The sequence below is a fragment of the Musca domestica genome, unplaced genomic scaffold (genome assembly GCF_030504385.1).
Source record: "Musca domestica strain aabys unplaced genomic scaffold, Musca_domestica.polishedcontigs.V.1.1 8, whole genome shotgun sequence".
In the NCBI taxonomy this organism is placed as follows: Eukaryota; Metazoa; Arthropoda; class Insecta; order Diptera; family Muscidae; genus Musca; species Musca domestica.
In genome coordinates this window covers 23,020,240-23,042,086 of record NW_026712409.1, presented here as the reverse complement: position 1 = coordinate 23,042,086, position 21,847 = coordinate 23,020,240, and the positions used below count along the sequence as shown (strand labels likewise).

The 21,847-nt window shown below is 34.7% G+C and overlaps 1 protein-coding gene across 18 annotated transcripts in view; it reads right to left on the bottom strand.

Moving 5' to 3' along the window:
• Positions 1 to 21,847, bottom strand: part of LOC101894094 (uncharacterized) — an 81,815-nt gene that overhangs the window by 6,119 nt on the left and 53,849 nt on the right. Inside the window, exons 1-2 of one of the 18 annotated variants that reach the window (XM_005181429.4) lie at positions 14,702 to 14,826; positions 14,577 to 14,640 (exon numbers count right to left, since the gene is read on the bottom strand). The exons of 10 other annotated variants lie outside the window; for them this stretch is intronic. In XM_005181429.4, coding sequence (XP_005181486.1) covers positions 14,577 to 14,640; positions 14,702 to 14,776 — 139 coding nt within the window. In that variant the 5' untranslated portion in view covers positions 14,777 to 14,826. Of the gene's footprint in view, positions 1 to 608; positions 768 to 2,915; positions 3,067 to 5,756; positions 5,916 to 6,405; positions 6,561 to 7,001; positions 7,171 to 11,763; positions 11,828 to 11,894; positions 11,989 to 14,576; positions 14,641 to 14,701; positions 14,827 to 15,651; positions 15,785 to 21,847 lie in introns of those variants that run through there. 7 more of the 18 variants (XM_005181434.4, XM_011293354.3, XM_005181435.4 and 4 more) reach the window with 7 other exon arrangements.

The following is a 21,847-nucleotide window of genomic DNA, read 5'->3' as shown; positions in this document are numbered from 1 at the left end:
CATTGTCTCAGCAGCTGTGTCGACGCGACTACCCGCATTCTTCTATCCACACAGCTGCTGGGACAATGAACTGTCAAATCAATTTTGGAATTGAAAATTTTGAATGAAAATATATTAAAATTTGTAAAAATTATTGAAAAATGCATGTCATAACAAATTACGATTGTCGTATTTAAAAACGTATAAAAATTTATTTATTTTTGAAAAAATTTTATGAATTTTGACATATCAATGTTCCCAAGCCTTGCTGCATCTACCTGCATTCTTCTACCATGTTGGAATCCAAGTACGAATGAACCACACACAACAACAAATAAAATGTAAACAAATGTTGACATTTCCTGCGATTTTGCTTTATGTAATCTAAAATAAATGTTGACAGCTCAACGCAACATTAGTTGAGGTTTTAGAAACCCGAATAAACGGGTTTGAATTATGTCATATTTCAATTTGTTTTTTTTTTTTTCGAAAAATACCCATCAAGTGTGGGTAACTAGCTCATCAATAAAAAACAATTGACAAGAGTTTTGACAAGAGTTTTGACAATCTACTTCAAAGCGTTTCACTTCTGACATTCGGACACTGTCACAAAAAAAAATAATATTTACCATTTCCATTTCTTCTCTCCTGTCGATAGGCCGCCCAACGATACTTTAAACATGGCATAAGAAGCAATATACAATAAACCGTTAAAAATATAAAAACTATAAATAGTAGGGCTAATCCTAGCAAACCTCCGACCATTTTTAGTTTATGCTTCCTTCGAAATCACTTCAAAATGTTTAACTGCTAAAACAGTTAATTAAACAGAAGTAATAGTTGCGATTGTTTAACGAAATCGCTATCAGATTAATATTTTCGTTTATTATTTGACGATAAGATATTCGCAATCGCACATAATAGATTAGTCATAACTTGAAATATTTGTTTTTAATGCTAAAAGTAATTCGGCGGGCTGGTGGTGGTCATGTGTGCAGCAGAATAAACTAAATAGATAACGACATTTGTATGTATTAATGTGGGCGAGTGCTATGAGTTATTGTGGAAGAATGATCCATAGTTGATTTTCTGGATTTGCAGCAAAAAAAAAAAAAGATTTGACAACAATTTCTCAAAACTAGCTTTTACAAAGACGTAAAATCTTGAATCAGAGTTGTATTTTACTACATACTGGATTGATACTTGAGGTGAATGACTTCCTTACTATCTACTAGCAAATTTTAAGATAGTTTTGTAAACGCAGGGTAAGGCTATGTGTCATATACATAGTTTGCTATTTTCATTGTTTACCTGTCAAATAAACAGCGTATTTTTATAAACTTAGCTCCTATATAAACAAAACAGATTTTAAAAGACATGCAAGCTTCTTCTTAGCTAGTAGGAACACAGTTTACTTTTCTGTCCTATGCCATTTCGAAGGTAGAAATTCTTGACAGAAACGAAACGTACACTCCGACTATTGAACATTGGCATCACTTTTACATTAAATAGAATTTCTACGCATTTAAGCATGTTTCACCGATTCCGGCTCCTTACATTTTCACAAAAATGAGATACGCTGAAACTGTATCATGGTAGAAGAAAACAGGTAGTCGCATCAACACAGCTGCTGGGACAATGAACTGTCAAATCAATTTTAAAATTCATGAGAATTTCTACAAATGTGTCAAAATTGTTGAGAACTGCATAAAATTACAACCTTCGATTGGTTTCTTATGCGACACCAATCTTATACAAATCTATTTTTTTTGAAAAACATTTTAAAAATGTTGACACAACAATGATCCCAACCGTTGATCATGGTAGAAGAATATAGGTAGACACATCGACACAGCTGCTGGGACAACTGTCAGAAAAAAATTTGGAATTGAAATTGTTGAATGAAAAATTATTTAAATTTGTAAAAATTGTCGAAAAATGCGTATTATAATAACCTCCGAATGACGTCGTATAAGAAAACACACAAAAATTTACTTATATTTGAAAAAACATTTAAACATTTTTGACATATCAATGTTCCCAAGCGTTGATGCAACTACCTGTATTTTTCTACCATGCCGTTGATGCAGCACACTCCATGGTAGAAGAATACAGGTAGATGTGTCAACGCTTGGAAACACTGATATGTCAAAATTTTAAAAAATGTCAAAAATAATTAGATTTTTATATGTTTTCTTATACGAAGTCAATCGGAGGTTAATATGATATGCATTTTTCAAAAGATCTTACAAATTTCAATAACTCTTCATTGAAATTTGTCAATTCCAAACTTGGTTTGACAGTTCATTATCTTAGGAGCGACTACCCGCATTCTTCTACCGACACAGCTGCTGGGACAATGAACAGTCAAACCAATTTTGGAATTGAAAATTTTGAATGAAAAATATTAAAATTTGCAAAATTATTGAAAAATGCATTTCATAACAACATACGATTAGCCTCGTATTAGAAAACGTATAAAAATGTATTTATTTTTGAAAAACGTTTTATAAATTTTGACATATCAATGTTCCCAAGCCTTGATGCATCTACCTGTATTCTTCTACCATGTTGGAATCCAAGTACGAATGAACCACACACAACAAATAAAATGTAAACAAATGTTGACATTTCCTGCGATTTTGCTTTATTTAATCTAAAATAAATGTTGACAGCTCAACGCAACATTAGTTGAGGTTTTTGAAACGCGAATAAATGGGTTTGGATTGTGTCATATTTCAATTTGTTTTTTTTTCCTAGAATTAGGCCATGTAACAAAAACCGACCATTGGCAAATGTTGTTGTCGAAAAATACCCATAGAGTGCGAGCAACTATCTCATCAATAACAAACGTTGGCCTAGAGTTTGACAGTCTACTTCAATGCATTTCACTGCTGACATTCGGACACTATCACAAAAAAAAAAATAATATTTACCATTTCTATTCCTTCTCTCTTGCCGATTGGTCGTCCAACGATAATTTAAACATGGCACAAGAAGAAATATAAAGATAGCCGTTAAAAATGTTAAAACTATAAATATTAAGGCCAATCCTCCCAAACCTCCGATCATTGTTAGTTTGTGCTTCTTTCGAAATCACTTCAAAATGTTTAACTGCTAAAACAGTTAGTAGAAGTAGCATTTGCGAATGTTTAACGGAATCGCCATCAAATTAATATTTTCGTTTAGTATTTGACGATAAGATATTCGCAATCGCACATAGATTAGTCATAACTTGAAATATTTGTTTTTAATGCTAAAGATAGTTCGCCGAGCTGGTGGTGGTCAAATGTGCAGCAGAATAAACTAAATAGATAACGACATTTGTATGTATTAATGTGGGTGAGTGCTTGGGTTCTTGTGGAAGAAGGATCAATAGTAAATTTTCTGGATTTGCAGCACAAGAAAAAAAAATTGACTACAATTTCTCAAAACTAGCTTTTACAAAGACAGTTTTGTTAACGCAGGGCAAGGATATGTGTAATATACATAGTTTGCCATTTTCATTGTATACCTGTCAAATAAACAAAGAATTTAGCTGATATAAAAACAAAACAGATTTTAAAAGACATGCAAGCTTCTTCTTAGCTTGTAGGAACACAGTTTACTTTTCTGTGCAATTTCGAAGGTAGAAACATTGGCATCACTTTTACATTAAATAGAATTTCTACGCATTTATGCATGTTTCACCGATTCTGGCTCCTTGCATTTTCACAAAAAATGAGTTACGCTGAATCGGTATCATGGTAGAAGAATACATGTGGTCACATCGACACAGCCGCTACGACAATGAACTGTCAAAACCAATTTTGGAATTGAACATTTTCAATGAAAAATTATTTCAATTTGTATAATGTTTTGAAAAATTCATATTATAATGGCTTCGTATAAGAAAACATAAAAAATCTATTTATTTTTGACAAAAGGGTTTAAAAAATTTGACATATCGATTTTCCCAAGCGTTGATGCAAAAGCATGTTTACATACACTTAATCAAGCAAATTTTGACTGTAAATTTCATCGCGTTTATGTCACATTAAATCCAATGAATTTTGTATTTGTAAGTACGATTTAAAGATATGTAACTTCAAAATAAAAATTCTTGACAGAAACGAACCGTCAATTTGGACTATTGAACTTTGGCATCACTTTTATATTAAACAGAATTTCCTGCTACATATGAGCTGTCACTTTTGGTTTATTTAGATATGAGTTGTCATTTTTATTATCCATGTATACGTCAAAATTCCAATTTTACATATGACTCATAATTCTTGCAACCATACACTTGCATATGTTTTTATATATCGTCCACCTTAAAAAAGGAGGGCATATTAACTTTGTCATTCCGTTTCTAACATTCCTAAATATTCTCCATAAAGTATATACAAGGTGAGAAAAAAACTGCAACAGAGTCAAACGCCATATTTTTTACATTTTTTTTAAAAATTTTATTGAATGAAAGCTAAAAATGTCGGAAATATCATCAATTTCTAGAATTAGTTTAGATTGGTTCGAAATGGTCACTTAGACACGAATTATGGCGAATGAAACCGTCACACGCTGCCCGAATTTTGCTCTATGGTATTTTGGACCATTCCGGGCGAAGCTCTGGCTTAAGGTGATCGACACTTTGGTATTGTTTAGTGCCAACCTTGCTTTCCACAATATTCTAGACACAATAGATCAACGGGTTGGTATCCGGAGATTTTGGTGGTCATTGTGCGCTGGAAATGGAACGAAGAACCTCATTTTGTAACCATTCTTGGGTGGCGCGTCTTGAGTGCGATGGTGCTGAGTCCTGCCCAAGGCTTTAATAGATCCTTCAGAATATTTTCGCGATAATATTCGGCATTTATTCTGTACCCACAGTCGATTAATATGAGCGAAGAGCGACCATCGGCTGTTATGGCGGCCAACCGAAGATGCGCATTTCCAGCTGACCTCTTTGGCAAGTAAACACGATCATTTTGTTTGTTTACAAACTGCTGGACAACGAATGTTTTCTCATCGGAGAAAACCAAATTCGGCAGTTCACCACTTTGGGCCAAGCGAAGCAACTCTTTAGCTCTTTTGAGTCTATTTTCTTTTTGCTTTCTGTTGCGATGTAAGTTCTTGCACTTTTTGGAATTTCAATGGCTTTACCCCGAGCTCATTTTTCAATATTTGCCGAATGGAATATTGCGATATGTTCAGCTTTTTCGAACCATTTCTTCTGATGTTGCTGTTTTCTTCCGCCCACTTCCTTGACGTCGGGCTACGCTACCAGCATCACGGTAACGAGCGATGGTGCGAGACACAGAAAATTTATTTAATATCACGAATAACTTTTTTTCTGGAAAATTGTCACCAAAATTCTTTTGTACCCTTGTAAACAATATAATGAGCTGTCACTGGAATAATTTTAACAATTTTCGGACGCGTGGCTTTGAAATGACAGCAGTCTGAAGTTGGTTGCAGTTTTTTCATCTCAACCTGTATGCAAAACCCTTATCGTCTGATAACAGCTTAACCTATTTAAATTGAATTTTTCGTCTGTTCTGGTCCGTTATATTTTTTTTTTTTAAATTTGACACACTGAATCAATATTTTGTAAAAATGTATGTTTACATGAAAGATCCAACAGATTTCAAATGTCAATTTCTCTTATGGTTTCATCCTTGACATAAATAATATTTGGGTGTTTACAACTTGGCATCACTTTACAACACTTTTCCTTTAAAAACGAATTCCGATTTCAGCACTCCTCTTTCGATTATATCATTGTTTTCTTTTACCTGAGGATTTTTTTATTTTGTCAGTAAGGGCTGCAACGAAAATAATTATCGCAATTACCAAAACGAAGAAAACAGCTATCATTTTGTTACATGGCTTTTTGTTTTGTTCACACTTCCCTAATGTTTTTCAATGACTACACTCAGGTAAATATTAATTCTTTTCAATAGTCCATTGGTTTAACAACGTCTAATAATATAATTGTCTTTTTTCCATCGTTCGATAAGATAGAGCGCAGAGTAAAACGATAAGATGATTTTATTACTGAGCTTTTGGCTTCAAATATTGGCAACACTGTGACAGCTGAGAATGTAAACACATAATTTTCGGTGTGATTTCACTTGTCAAATTACATACATACGGCAAAGTAAACGCCGATGGGATTGTTCATGTGGCAATCTTTTGTTAGAGCACGTTTACACTACTAAATCCACTTGATTTCAAATGTCAATTCCATTAGGCATACGTCAAATAAAATCCAATGGATTTTGTACATGTTAACATGGTGTTAAGATCATTTCCTCTTATTTTTTCAAACTTGACTACAATAATAATTATGAGTTTACAACTTGGCATCACCTTACAACACTTTTTTTAACCGAATTCCGGTTGCAACACTCCTCTTTCGAGTATATCACTGTTTTCTTTTACCTGAGGATTTTTTTATTTTGGCTGCAATGAAAATAATTATTGCAATTACCAAAACGAAGAAAACAGCTATCATTTTGTTACATAGCTTTTTGTTTTGTTCACACTTCCCTAATGTTTTTCAATGACTACTCAGTTAAATATAAATTCTTTTCAATAGTCCATTGGTTTAACAACGTCTAATAATATAATTGTCTTTTTTCCATTGTTCGATAAGATAGAGTTCAGAATAAAACGATAAGATTATTTTATTATTGAGCTTTTGGCTTCAAATATTGGCAACACTGTGACAGCTGAGAATGTAAACACACAATTTTCGGGGTGATTTCACTTGTCAAATTACATGCATACGGCAAAGTAAACGCCGATGGGATTGTTCATGTGGCAATCTTTTGTTAGAGCACGTTTACACTACTAAATCTACGTTTACACTACTCAAATGTCAATTCCAAAGGGTGTATGTCAAGTAAATCGTGGATATTTGTCGTATACGCAATTTGAGATCGAGTGGATTTAAATTCAATTGTCACAAAAAATGTATTTTTAACTAAAACCTCAATATTTTTGACATTTCCAATAGCACTAGAATTAATACCCACTCATTAACGGCAGCATAATTTGCAATAACACAAATATAATTGCAATTAATAGAACATAGCCCAAGATGAAGAGTGTTAATGTATCCATTTAATTTTAGAATAACAAAGAAACAAAGAAAAAAAAAACGCAATAGCGATGTTGTTTTAGATCTTCCGCCACCAGGGAATTGTTTGAAATTAAAATAATAACTGCACGAATAAGTTTTAATTTTTTATGGCCGCAAAACATTTTGATAAAGGAGATAATAAAACAAATATGTCAAAAATAAAATATAAGTGGATGCATATCGTCTGTCTCTCTGTCTGTTTGTGCGAGATAAGATTACAACACTTGATGTTGTAAATAATGACGAAAATGCAAATATTTATTAGAGATGACGTAGAGGCAAGAGATTTACTGGAATTTTCTCAGGGATAAAATCAGAGGGCGATGATTATAATATTTCACAAGTAATTGTCCATAGTTTTGTTTTATTTTCAGGCTCATCGATGTTTTCTAATTATAGATTTTATTAAAAAAAATATGCTTAATTATCTTATCCAACAATGTTGCGATTTGTTTTGTTTTTGAAACACAAGGCTGTGAAAGACTGACGCCGGAGAGTTAAATCACACCAACATTGTGTGCAAAATATGTCATATTTTATCTCTGCTTTGACAGTTTACAAAACAGCTGATATGACATAAAACAAACAAGAGCTTTGGCAGCATTTTTTTTTTTAAATTTGATGGATATATATTTAATTAATTTTTGCAAATTATCAGATACAAATATGGAAATTTTAAATGGGAAATATTAATGGGAAAAATATATAAACAATAGCTAAATTCCGGAACGTGTAAAATTACTACTTTATATATTTTTGCAACAACTAGATTCGTGCGAACAGGAATATAGAATTAAACACGATTTCCTGACCTGGTATTCAATTTTTGCAATTAGAAGTGGTAAAAAAAATATAAAGGAAAGAAATGTCAAATCAAAAATGTTTATAACATTGAACTGGAAAACGGCCCATACTTTTAAAAAACTGCTGAAGTAGAGCAAAAACATGTTTACACATAACAAATCCAGTGGATTTCGACTTGAAATTTTATTACACATAGTTCAAATGGTCAGATTTGACATATACGCAATGGAATTGACAGCTGAATTCCACTATATTAAGTACATGTAAGCATGTATATTAAATGAAAGCATGGTAGAAGAAAATACGTAGACGCGTCGACACAGCTGCTGGGACAATGAACTGTCAAACCAATTTTGAAATTGAAAATGTTGAATGAAAAATTATTTAAATTTGTAAAAATTGTTGAAAAAAAGCCAATTTTAATAGACTCCGAATGACGTAGTATAAGAAAACATATAAAAATCTACTTATATTTGAAAAAAACATTTAATTTTTTTTGACATATCAATGCTTCCAAGCGTTGATGCATCTACCTGTTTTCTTCTGCCATGAATGAAAGTCAATTGAGAAAGTTTATATGTTTAATCCTGAAATACGAAACAGTTGTTGTCTTTTAGACAAAGGAATCATTGGCAGAAAAAATTTTTTTGAGATATTTGTGAACTTTTCTATGTATTCCCATTTGTTTTCATTATAATTTTAAGTGAAAGATGCATTTTAAAGAAGGCACCGACAAAATCAGCTGTTGTTATGAAGATGCAATAATGTAAACGAACTGTGATATAAATTTTAGTTGTGTTACAGGGTAGAATAAATTGGTAGAATTCAATTGGCGTCGTATTAAAAAATAATATATAAAAATCTACATATATTTGATAAAAGTAAACATTTAAAAACTTTTAACGCATCAATGTTCCCAACTGCTTAGGCATCTACCTGTATTCTTCTACCATGGGATTTGCTAACTATTTCTTTATTGCTGTGATTTCAATCACAATACAATTTTGACAGTTAATGAAATGATCAGCTCTGATAGTTGTTGTGTCTATTAACAGGGTGAGATGAAAAAACTGCAACCAATTTCATACTGCTGTCATTTGTAAGCCACTCGTCCGACAGCTGTTAAAATTATTCCAATGACAGCTCATTATATTGTTTAAAAGCGTATAAAAGCATTTTGGTGAGAATTTTGCAGAAAAAAAGTTATTCGTGATGGGTTTCAAGCGTGATAGAATGATTTCTTTATATTTGGCTGGAAAACCACAAGCGGCTATCGTTAGATCGCTCCTGCATTTAAATGAGAGTAAATCTTTTGTGTCTCGTACCATCGCTCGTTACCGTGATGCTGGTAGCGTAGCCCGACGTCAAGGAAGTGGACATAAGGCAGAAACAGCAACATCAGCAGAAATGGTTCGAAAAGTAAAGAAGCGACTTGATCGAAAGCCGCGTGGCAGTGGCGGAAAAATGGCTAGTAAGCTGAACATATCGCAATATTCCAATCGGAAAATATTGAAAAATGAGCTCGAGGTAAAGCCATTGAAATTCCTCAAAGTTCAAGAACTTACACCGCCACATAAAGAAAATAGACTCAAAAGAGCTAAAGAGTTGCTTCGCTTGGCCGAAAGTGGTGAACTGCCGAATTTGGTTTTCTCCGATCAGAAAACATTCGTTGTTCAGTATTCGTTTATAGTGTTTACTTGCCAAGAACTGAAGCCCGGCCATCGTCACGGTGTGGGCCCCATAACAGCCGATGGTCGTTCTCCTCTCGTATTAATCGACCGTGGCATGCCGAATATTATAGCGAAAATATTCTGGAGGGTGTATTAAAGCCCTGGGGCACGCAAACATTTTTGCCGCAGACCTTGGACATTCCAACAGGACTCAGCATTATCGCACTAAGCACGCGCCACCCAAGAATTGTTACAAAATGAGGTTCCTCGCTTCATTTCCAGCGCACAATGGCCACCAAAATCTCCGGATATCAATGCGTTGTACTATTGTGGAGTATTTTGGAAAGCGAGGTTGGCTCTAAAAAATACCAAAATGTCGATCACCTCAAACAAGCGCTTCGCCGGGAATGGGCCAAAATACCGCAGAGCAACATTAGGGCAACGTGTGACGGTTTTATTGGCGGTTTGAAGGACATAATTCGTGCCAAAGGTAGCCAATTCGAACAAATCTAAACTTATTCTGAATTTTGATGGTATTTCCGATACTTTTTGCTTTCATCCAATAAAATTAAAAAAAAAAATTAAAAATTATGGCGTTTGACTTTGTTGCAGTTTTTTTTTTAATTTTTCACCATTTGGAAGAAACTTGAAATATTTTAAAAATTAGTTCAGCCGAAAAATACCGCTCAAATGAAAGCCGTTATATGCGGGCTATACGAAGACTTGGTCCTGCATAAGCAATTTGTTTCATAAGTTTACTACCACCGGTTCTGAACTTTGTATATGAAATTTGAAACAATTCCGGTCAATAGTGTTGCAAAAATCATCAAAATACCGAATATCGGGGGGTACCGTTATATGGGTGCTATACTAAAACGTGTATCTGGAAAAGTACTCATAAAGAACTGCTTGTGTAGAATTTCAGACAATTCCATTAAAAAATGTGGCTAAAATCATCAAAATACCCAATAATGGGTGGGGGATGTACCGGATATACGATATCGTAGACCGATATAGCCCATCTTCGAACTTGACCTGCTTGCAGAGAAAAGACAGATCTGTGTAAAATTTTAGATTCCTATCTTAATTCGTTTTGACTGTAGCGTAATTACAACAGAGTTGGGGCTAAATCGTGGCTAAAATTATCAAAATACACAATAATGGGTGGGGGATGTACCGGATATACGATATCGTGGACCGATATAGCCCATCTTCGAACTTGACCTGCCTGCAGAGAAAAGACAGATCTGTGTAAAAGTTTAGCTTTCTATCTTAATTCGTTTTGACTGTAGCGTAATTACAACAGACGGATGGACGTACGAGGCTTGGGGCTAAATCGTCTTAGAATGTTACGCTGATCAAGAATATATATACTTTGTTGGGTCTAAAATTATTATTTCGATGAGTTACAAATGGAATGACGAACTTAATATACCCTCCATACTATTTGTGGTGGACGGTATAAAAATGGAAAGAATTGATGATTTAGTCAATATTTCGCCAATGTTGCGATAATACCAGGATCAGAAGATTATATTGATGTATTGGACTCGATTTAATTTTGTATGGTAAATAATCGTAAAATTTGGGTTGATAAGGCACACATAAAATAATGTAGTCTAAATGGCCTTTAAGTTTTATTTACTGTTTGTTTATCTTTTGCCCTGTGATTCCAATCACAATAAATTTTTGACAGCTCTTCTAGATGACAAGTCGCATTAAGTGGGGTAAATAGCATTATGTGTACCAAAGAGCATTTAAAAGGTCAGTCAACGCGAACAGCTGTTTCCTCTTGAACTGTCAAAATTCATTGTAACCATGGTAGAATAATATAGGTAGGCGCATCGACACAGCTGCTGGGACAATGAACTGTCAAACCAATTTTGGAATTGAAAATGTTGAATGAAAAATTATTTAAATTTGTAAAAATTTTTGAAAAACGTGAATTATAATAGCCTCCGAACGTAGTATAAAAAAACCTATAAAAATCTACATATATTTGAAAAAACATTTAAATTTTTTTGACATATCAATGCTCCCAAGCGTTGATGCATCTACCTGTATTCTTCTGCCATGTTGTAACCCGAGTATAATAACCGACAGACAATAAATAACCTTATTTTTCAAATGTTCTGGTAATCTGTCAAGTTTCTATTTTGTTCGAAATTTCATTAAACATACCTTCCACATTTGTCGGTCGCCGCCTTCGTTTGTGACAACACAAACGCCATATCACCAAAACTACCTATCGATAGTAAAATACAAATATACACATATATTTCGTATCGATATCAAATAAAGCCAACACCTACCATCATTATTACACATAATCCAATGGTCATGAAAATTATATAAACTCGAGCGGCTACGCCAATATTGTCTTCCATTTTTCAAATTTCACAAAAGAAATCACAAAATGTTCAAAAAGCGATCGACAACATTCGGAATGAAAATTTTGCACACAACTGATTGAGTAAAGGGCTGATTAGAGTTCGTCAGGTGGTAACCCGAACAGTTAATCAGATAACATGTTATTTCATTAATACTGTGATAATGTCAAAAAACAGAAACGCTGGTGCGGAGTTTCCAATACACTTAATAGATAATTAATTTAGGCTAGCGTATGTAAGTCCTCGCGTTTTGAGTCACTTTACGATGACACAGAATGAACTCTGGTCATTTAATGGTATAAGAGTTATAGTTTTTTTCAAAATGTTGTCCCTTTGTGGGGGAGGTACTAGAAGGAGGGAACCGATATATCCCATCTGCACAGCAGATCTTGAGTTAATAGAAATACTGGGATGTGTAAAATATGGAGATTTCGGATTTATTAATCGTTTCGGTTATTCAAAATTTTATCCTTTGGGGGGAAGGTACCAGAAGGAATGGTTCGACCTCTGTCATCATTATCACAGATCTTGAGTTAATGGAAATATTGAGATGGGTGAATGCGTTTTATGAGCTTCATGGATATTCAAAATGTTGACCCTTTGTGGGAAAGGTACCAGGAGAAGTCGTCCGATATATTCCTACTTCTCACTTGACTTTGAGTTAATAAAAATATGGTGATGGGAATAATTTGAAGACAATCGGACTCTGACATCACATATTATAAGAATTATAATTATTCAAAGGAGATACCAAAGGAGTGAACTGATATATCCCATCTGCACAGCAGATCTTGAGTTAGTAGAAATAATGGGATGTATGAAATATGAATAGAACGATGTGCCTCTTTCGGATTTTATAATAGTTTCGGTTATTCAAAATTTGTACCCTATGCGGGGGAGGTACCAGAAGGAATGGTCCGATCGCTACCATCATTATCACAGATCTAGAGTTGATGGAAATATTGATATGTGTTAAGTTGGAATGGAATCGAAAATTAATTTCGCGTTGTTATGAGTTTCATGGATATTCAAAATTTTGACAATTTGTGGGGAAGGTACCAGAAGGAGTCGACCGATACATCCCTTCTTCACACCTGACCTTGGGTTAATAAAAATATTGTGATGTGTGTTATTTGAAGACAATCGGACCCTTACATCACGTTTTACATGAGTATAATTATTAATTAAAAACTGTGACCCTTTGTGGGGGAAGTACTGGATGGAGTGGACCGATATTGTCCATTTTTGCACCTGACCTAGCACTGCCGCAAATATTAGGTTATGCAAAATGGTAGCAAAATCGGATTATCCTTTCTTATTTTAATTTTTTGAAAATTTCGATCATTTGTGGGGGAGGTACCAGAAGGAGTGAACCGATATTGCCCATCTCCGAACTCGATCTAAGTTTGACAATAATATTACGATGTACCAAGTTTGGATCAAATCAGATATTCCCTTCGAAAGTTATCGTGAGCACCAACAAGCCAGATAGACAGATGGACGGACGGACATCGCTAGATCGACTCCAAATGTTCTGAAACGGATTTGGTCCAAAGAGACCTATGGTCTAAATCCGTTGTTTCGATGAGGCTCTAGCCATATAGCTGAGGGTATAATAAAAACTACTACAATTTTCAGGTGTCACAAAATACTTTACACAAATCACAATTTTCATTTATTTTTCCAGATATTCGCCAGAAACCCAGAAATCGTCAGTTAAGCTTTGCATTGCTCTCTTTTCTTTCCTTTCTTCTTTCCGAACAAAATGCAGCAACCGTTGGAGTAAAAGTTTTGCCCAACATTCCTTGAAATCATGGTAGAAGAATACAGGTAGTCGCATCGACACAGCTGCTGGGACAGTGAACTGTCAAACCAATTTTGGAAGTAACATTTTTGAATGAAAAATGATTAAAAAATGTATATCATAACAACATCCGATAGGCGTCGTATAGGAAAACATATACAAATATACTCATTTTTGAAAAAAATTAAATTTTTTGACATATCAACTTTTGAGATGATCTCAAGCGTTGATGCATTTACCTGTATTCATCTACCATGCTTGGAATCAACAATTCCATCGCAGTAACCATGGTAGAAGAATATAGGTAGTCGCTTCGACACAGCTGCTGGGACAATGAACTGTTAAACCAATTTTGAAATTAAAAATTTTGAATGAAAATTTACTCAAATTCGTTAAAGCTGTTGTAAAATGCATATCGTAAGAAACGTTTTCTTATACGACGTCATTCGGAGGTTATTACAAATCGCGTTTTCAACTATTTTTATAAATTTAAATTATTTTTCATTCAACATTTTCAATTCCAAAATTAGTTTTACAGTTCATTGTTGCAGCAGCTCTGTCGATGCGTCTACCTATATTCTTCTACCATGTATAAACTTCTTGAATGTCTTACTGAATCAGTGTTGTATTTGCTGATTGTTTATTTGGTGTAAACACAACATAACGCTAAATCCATTTAATAAGTAGTGCCAAGTTCATGGTAAAAGTAATGCCAACCGAACTAAGAACACAATTGTTGTTTCCATTATATATTTTTTTTCAATTATCTTTTTTTCTGTATTTAATCACAATAAACATACCTTCCACTCCCATAATTGGTTGATTTGGTTTATAACAACACAGACGCCACATCAGCACCACTAACTGTTTGATAGCATTGTATTAGTATGTGTGTTTGTAATGAAATTAACTAAAAATAACCTACTATCATTATCACACATAATCCGATTGTCATGAAAATTATGACCACACGGGCGGACTCAGCAGGATCAGCTGCCATATTATAAATTTGAAATAAAATATCACAATCGAGCGATCGACAACATTCAGAATGAATATTTTGCAAACGACTGATTCCAATTAATGGCCGAATTGCCGTGGTATGTGTTTCTTCGACAACAATTCAATATAGAAAACTAACCTGATAACATATTTTCTTCAATGTGATAGTGCAAAAACAAAAAAATACATTTTGAGGGTTTAAATTCCAATTAACATGTTCGTAAATAGGGGCATATTTAGGGTATACCTTTTAAAAGAAAACTGTTTTTGGTTAAGTTAATTGAAACAGCCTTTAGCAAGATCCTATTACATGATTCTACATCACTGTACAAAACAAACGAACAAATAAATAAAATTTGACATTTAGTCTGAGTCTGAAGCGCTGGTGGAACGCCTTATTATTGTACCATGAATTTGGCATTACTTTTTTTAGAAAAAAACAATGGGAAGTGCATTAAACACAGTTGAACACATGGTAGAAGAATACATGTAGACGCATCGACACAGCTGCTGGGATAATGAACTGTCAAACTGATTTTGAAATTGAAAATGTTGAATGAAAAACTATTGAAAATTGTTTTATGAGGTTAATGAATATAAAAAATGTTGACCCTTTGTGGGGGAGGTACTTGATGGAGTTTGATCGATATAGTCCATTTTCGCAACTGACCTAACACTGATGCAAATTTTAGGATTTGCAAAGTTGCAGCAAAATCGGATTATCCTTTGTCTTTCTGTTAATTTCTTCGGAAATGTTGACATTTTGTGAGGTAGGTACCTGAAGAAGTGGAACGATATTGTCCATTTCCGATCTCGATCTAAGTTTGACAATAATATTACGATTATTATTATTTTTATTATTATTATTATTACCATTTCTTTGTTGTCGAACACGAAATAATGTAACCAGCAGAAGAAGAACAAATCCCAAAACTACTGCTGCAATGACTACAGCAACCATGTAAATATTGTCACTCATAGTAATTTGTATTTTTCGTTTAGAGGCTTTCTGTGATCGGTGTTAATATTAAAAACAAAAACTTGGTTGAAAACATTTTCAATTGATCAACTGCTTGAAGTGAACTGATTATGGCACTTAACGTGTCATACAATTTATAAGTATGTATAAGATAAGATATTATGTTAGGAAATTTTACAACAATTTCATCATGATGAGAAATAATGGCATGAAAGTTAAGGTATTGTTCGGCTTGATATTAGCACGTGATTTTTTCACGTGAGAAAAAAAGATTGTCTCATGACAATGGCATTTTAGCCACTAGAATCAATCGCCAATAGCTCGTTATCGTAACTCTTGGCGATTAACCGAGATATTGTTAAAAAATCCCCATAAAAACACATTAGACTTCGTCGAAGTGCAGTTGCCCATCGTTGACTCTATTTGGGTATTGCCAATTCCATTGACCCATAACTCTTAAAGTTTTTAGATTTTAAGTTTAGACTATACCCTTATACGATGATTAAGAGCAGTATTACGATTTACGTGGTGAGTTAAAAAAACGGCAAAGTCAAACGCCATAATTATTAAATTTTGTTTTAAATTTTATTGAATGAAAGCAAAAAATGTCGGAAATAGCATCAAATTTTAGAATAAGTTTAGATTTGTTCGGATTATGGCCTTCAAACGGCCAATACAACCGTCACATGCTGCCCTAATGTTACTATGTGCTATTTTGACCCTTTTCCGGCGAAGCGCTTGCTTGAGGTGATCGACACTTTGGTGTTTTTTAGTGCCAAACTTGCTTTCCAAAGTACTTCAGACACAATAGTCCAATAGATTGGTATCCGGAGATTTTAGTGGCCATTGTGCGCTGGAAATGAAGCGAGGAACCATCTAATCATTCTTGGGTGGCGCGTGCTGAGTCCTGTTGGAATGTCCAAGGTTTGCTGCCAAAATGTTTGCTTGCTCAAGGCTTTAATACACCCTACAGAATATTTTTGCGATAATATTCGGCATTTCTTCTGATGCCACGGTCGATTAATGCGGAGCGGAGAGCGACCTTCAGCTGTTATGGCGACCCACACCATCACCATGGCTGGCGCTTGAGTTCCGGTGGCCAACCGAAGGTAAACATTTTTTATTGACCTCTTTGGCAAGTAAACACGATCATTTTGTTTGTTTACAAACTGATGGACAACAAATGTTTTCTAATCGGAGACGGAGGAAACCAAATTCGGCGTTCACCACTTTCGACCAAGCGAAGCAACTCTTTAGCTCTTTTGAGTCTATTTTCTTTCAGTTGCGGTGTAAGTTCTTGCACTTTTTGGAATTTCAATGGCTTTACCCTAAGCTCATTTTCCCATATTTGCCGAATGGAATATTGCGCTATGTTCAGCTCACGAGCCATTTTTCGGCCACTGCGACGTAGGTTTCGATCAAGTCGCCTTTACTTTTCGAACCATTTCTGCTGATGTTGCTGTTTTCTTCCGATCACTTCCTTGACGTCGGGCTACGCTACCAGTATCACGGCAACGAGCGATGGTACGAGACACAAACGATTTATTCACATTTAAAAGCTGGAGTGCTCTAGCGATAGCCACTTGTGGTTTTCCAGCCAAATATAAAGAAGTCAGACTATCACGCTTGAATTTCATTACGAATAAATTTTTTTCTGGAAAATTCTCTCCAAAATGCACTTGTAAACACTAGTATAATGAGCTGTCACTGGAATAATTTTACAAGCAGTCTGATGTTGGTTGCAGTTTTTTCATCTCACCCTGTATACTGTGTTGCATAACGTACAATGATCTATAATTGTTACTCCTTTTTCGCAAAAAGTAGCAAAACATATGCTCCATTCCAGAACCTGCAAGAATCTACTAGTCTTGCATTTCTTTCGAAATCATAGAGGGAAAATCGGTTATTATAGTAAAAACTTTAAAGTTCTTGCAGTTCTGGAACCGACCCATAATAAAAAAAAAACGTTTACATTCAAGCCCTTCCATGGTAATTGATCCATAACGGCAAAATACATTTATTTACAGACAACAACTGATTTTGACACTTTGTGTTTTCCTTAAGACTTATTTACACCGAATATGTTTTCGTTAAATGCCTTATTACAATTATTATAAGTTACATAGATGATAAATCTCCGAAAAGCTCGTAATTTAGGTTTCGGTGTGGGGGATGTTTTACTCACTGTAGCATAAAACAAGTGTAGTGTAATCGACTGTTATCGATACGCGCACCTAGAGATCCCAAAATATAACATGATAGATCAGCTGTAATTTATCAGCTGTAATTTAGCATTTGTTTTATTGTTTACAATTAAGGATAATAGTTTATAAGATAATAGAAAATAAGTAAAATCCCGTTATTTATGTATATATGTAGGACATTTTTGTAATAAAAATTAATCAAGTTTTATCTGCCGATCTGTCGGCATAAAGAAAACTACAAGTCTTTTATTTGAGCACTCTAAAGTGCTCTAAAAGGAAATTGCTTTGGCACTGTTAAGTGCCAGCAAACAGATAATCCTCTAGTGGCCAGTGGCGTTTTTAAGCGCCGGCTAAAAAAACAGCAGGCAGATGTTTCCATAAAGTGTCTTTCATCACACAAGTGTTTTACGATAATTTACAATTAATTTGACATTTGTATAACCCATCGAAGAAGAATACAGCTGCTGTGACTAAGAGCTGTCAAACCAATTTTGAAATTGAAAATTTTAAATGAAAAATTATTAAAATGTGTAAAACTTGTTGAAAAATTCCTCCGGTTGGTGACGTATAAGAAAACTTATAAAAATCGACTTATTTTGAAAAAAAAAAAACAACATTTTAAAATTTTTGACACATCAATGTTCCCACCAATCGTTGATGCATCTACCTGTAATCTTCTACCATGGTATAACCCGTGTATTTCAAATATTAAACGACACGTTTTAATGAAATATTTCTAATGTAAATATAGTCCACCATTAAAACATACTGGGGTTATATCTCTTTGTCGGAGTGTTATTTTGTTTGACATTTGTTTGTTGACTTTTCAATGAAAAATGTACCGACAGCAATCAGGGTTATGTTTATATCGGCCTTAAAAAACACACGTTAGATAAAGGAACACATTTTATGAAGGTCAACAAAGATATATGTGTCAGCAAAAAGAAAGAGAGTCAAAAAGGGGATAAGGCAAAAAAAAAAAACAAGTGAAAAAACATTAAGTTCGGCCGGGCCAAACTTTTAATACCCTCCACCTTAGGGTAAAAGAAACATTAGAAGAATTGTGGCAAAAACCATTAAAATGCCGATTATGGGGAGGTACCGTTATATGGGGGCTATACCAAAACGTGGACCTATAATTACAATGTTTCGCCACCGGAGCTGGAACCCATTATGACCCACAAATACCAATTTTTAGACAAATCAGTGAAAAAATGTGGCAAAAACCATCAAAATACCGAATATCGGGAGGTACCGTTATATGGGGGCTATATCAAATCATGGACCCATGCATGCAATGTTTCTCCACCGGAGCTGGAACCAATTATGACCAACAAATACCATTTTCGAACAAATCCCTGAAAAAATGTGGCAAAACTCATCAAATTACCGAATATCGGGAGGTACCGTTATATGGGGGCTATACCAAAACGTGGACCTATAATTACAATGTTTCGCCACCGGAGCTGGAACCCATTATGACCTACAAATACCGATTTTCAGACAAATCCGTGAAAAAATGTGGTAAAAAAAAACTAAAATACTAAATATCGGGAGGTACCTTTATATGGGGGCTATACCACAACGTGGACCTATACATGCAATGTTTTGCCACACGCTCAGGGACCCGCTATGACCTACAAATACCAATTTTAAGACAAATCCGTGAAAAAATGTGGCATAAATCATCAAAATACCGAATATCGGGAGGTACCGTTATATGGGGACTTTACCAGAACGTGGACCGATATATCTCATTTTCAATACCAACCATCCTAGACACAATGCAAATAGCTCTGCTAAATTTTGGAGCCCTACGTCAAATAATGTGGGCTGTATCGTGATTTCAACAGACAGACAGACGGACAGACAGACAGACAGACGGACATCGTTAAATCGACTTAGAATTTTATGCTGATTATGAATATATATACTTTATGGGGTCTAAAACGAATATTTAGGGATGTTACAAACGGAATGACAAAGTTAATATACCCTCCTTTCCAAGGTGGAGGGTATAAAAAAACGGTAATGATACCCTACACCACTTTGCTAATTTAGTAGAGCTCCGCATAACAATTACACGTTTTAATGGGAGAATTCAACATGCACGCTATAATTATAATTTAAAGTTCAACGGAATATATATGCCGAAGCATTTGTATCTTTTAAATTAGGACTTGTATTGTCCATTTGGTGTACAATTAATTTGAAATCGGATAAATGTATATATGGGAGCTATATCCAAATCGGAACCGATTTCAATAAAATTTGGCAAAGATATTTCTGAGCTGTATTTGATATATTACCTGAATATCGTTGTTATGGAGTGCATATTACGGCTGTGGGTAACAAATATAACAAATCGGATGAACTGTATATATGGGAGCTATAGCTATATCTGAACCGATCTTCACCAAATTTGACATACTAGCTTCTAGATTCAGTTCGGTCGTAAGTGCCAAATTCCATTCCATTTGGACAAATATTAGACGTTTGGTGCACAATAAAACCTTAGTCGGTCGAAGTTTTATATGGGGGCTACATCCAAATCTGAACCGATCTCGATAAAATTTGGCATACTTATTTTCAGGCCTAATTTGGTTGTATGTGCATATTAAATTTCATACTATTCGGGATGATATTACACGTTTGGTGCACAATAAAAAGCAAATCGGACGAAGAGATATATGGGAGCTATATCTAAATTTTGACCGATTATCTCCATTTGGGTTCGTCCTTGGGCCAAAAAAATAATTTGTGCAAAATCTGGATAGGGCAATAAATGCGAACTGTACTTTGTTTACAAAAATACATGGACAGACATGCATAAATCGATCATCAAAAGGAACTATGGGACTATCTCGTTTCCTTTTGCCTGTTACAAGCAAATGCACAAAGGCATAATACCCTGACCACCTTGTGGTGTAGGATATAAAAAACACATTGAGTTCACAGTAGAAGTTAGCATATAGCGTATTTCCATACAAAATCTTTACCCGGTTTTATACCAATTCATGGTAAAGAATATATATAGACGCAGCTGCTGGAATAATGAACTGTCAAACCAATTTTGAAATTGAAAATTTTGAACGAGAAATTATTCAAATTTGTAACAATTCTTGAAAAAATTCATGTCATAACAACATCCGATTGGTGTCATATGAGAAAACTTATGCATACTTATTTAAAAAAAATTGTAAACATTTTGACGTATCTACAGGGTGAGATGAAAAAACTACAACCGACTTCAGACTGCTGTCATTTCTAAGCCACTCATCCGACAGCTGTTGAAATTATTCCAGTGGCAGTTCATTATATTGTTTATAAGCGTACAAAAGCATTTTGGTGAGAATTTTCCAGAAAAATAGTTATTCGTGACGGAATTCAAGCGTGATAGAGTGATTTCTTTATATTTGGCACTCCAGCATTTAAATGTGAATAAATCTTTTGTGTCTCGTACCATTGCTCGTTACCGTGATACTGGAAGCGTAGCCCGACGTCAAGGAAGTGGGCGGAAGAAAACAGGAACATCAGGAGATGTTCCGTGTCGCAGTGGCCAAAAAATGGCTCGTGAGCTGAACATATCGCATTCGGCAATATTCCATTCGGCAAATATTGAAAAATGAGCTTGGTATAAAGCCATTGAAATTCCAAAAAGTGCAAGAATTTACACCGCAACAGAAAAAAAAATAGACTCAAAAGAGCTAAAGAGTTGCTTCGATTGCCCGAAAGTGGTGAACTGCCGAATTTGGTTTTCTCCGATGAGAGTGTGTTAACAAACAAAATTGTCGTGTTTAATTGCCAAAGAGATCAGCTGAAAATGTGCACCTTCGGTTGGCCACCTGAACTCAAGCGCCGACCGGTGATGGTGTGGGCCGCCGAT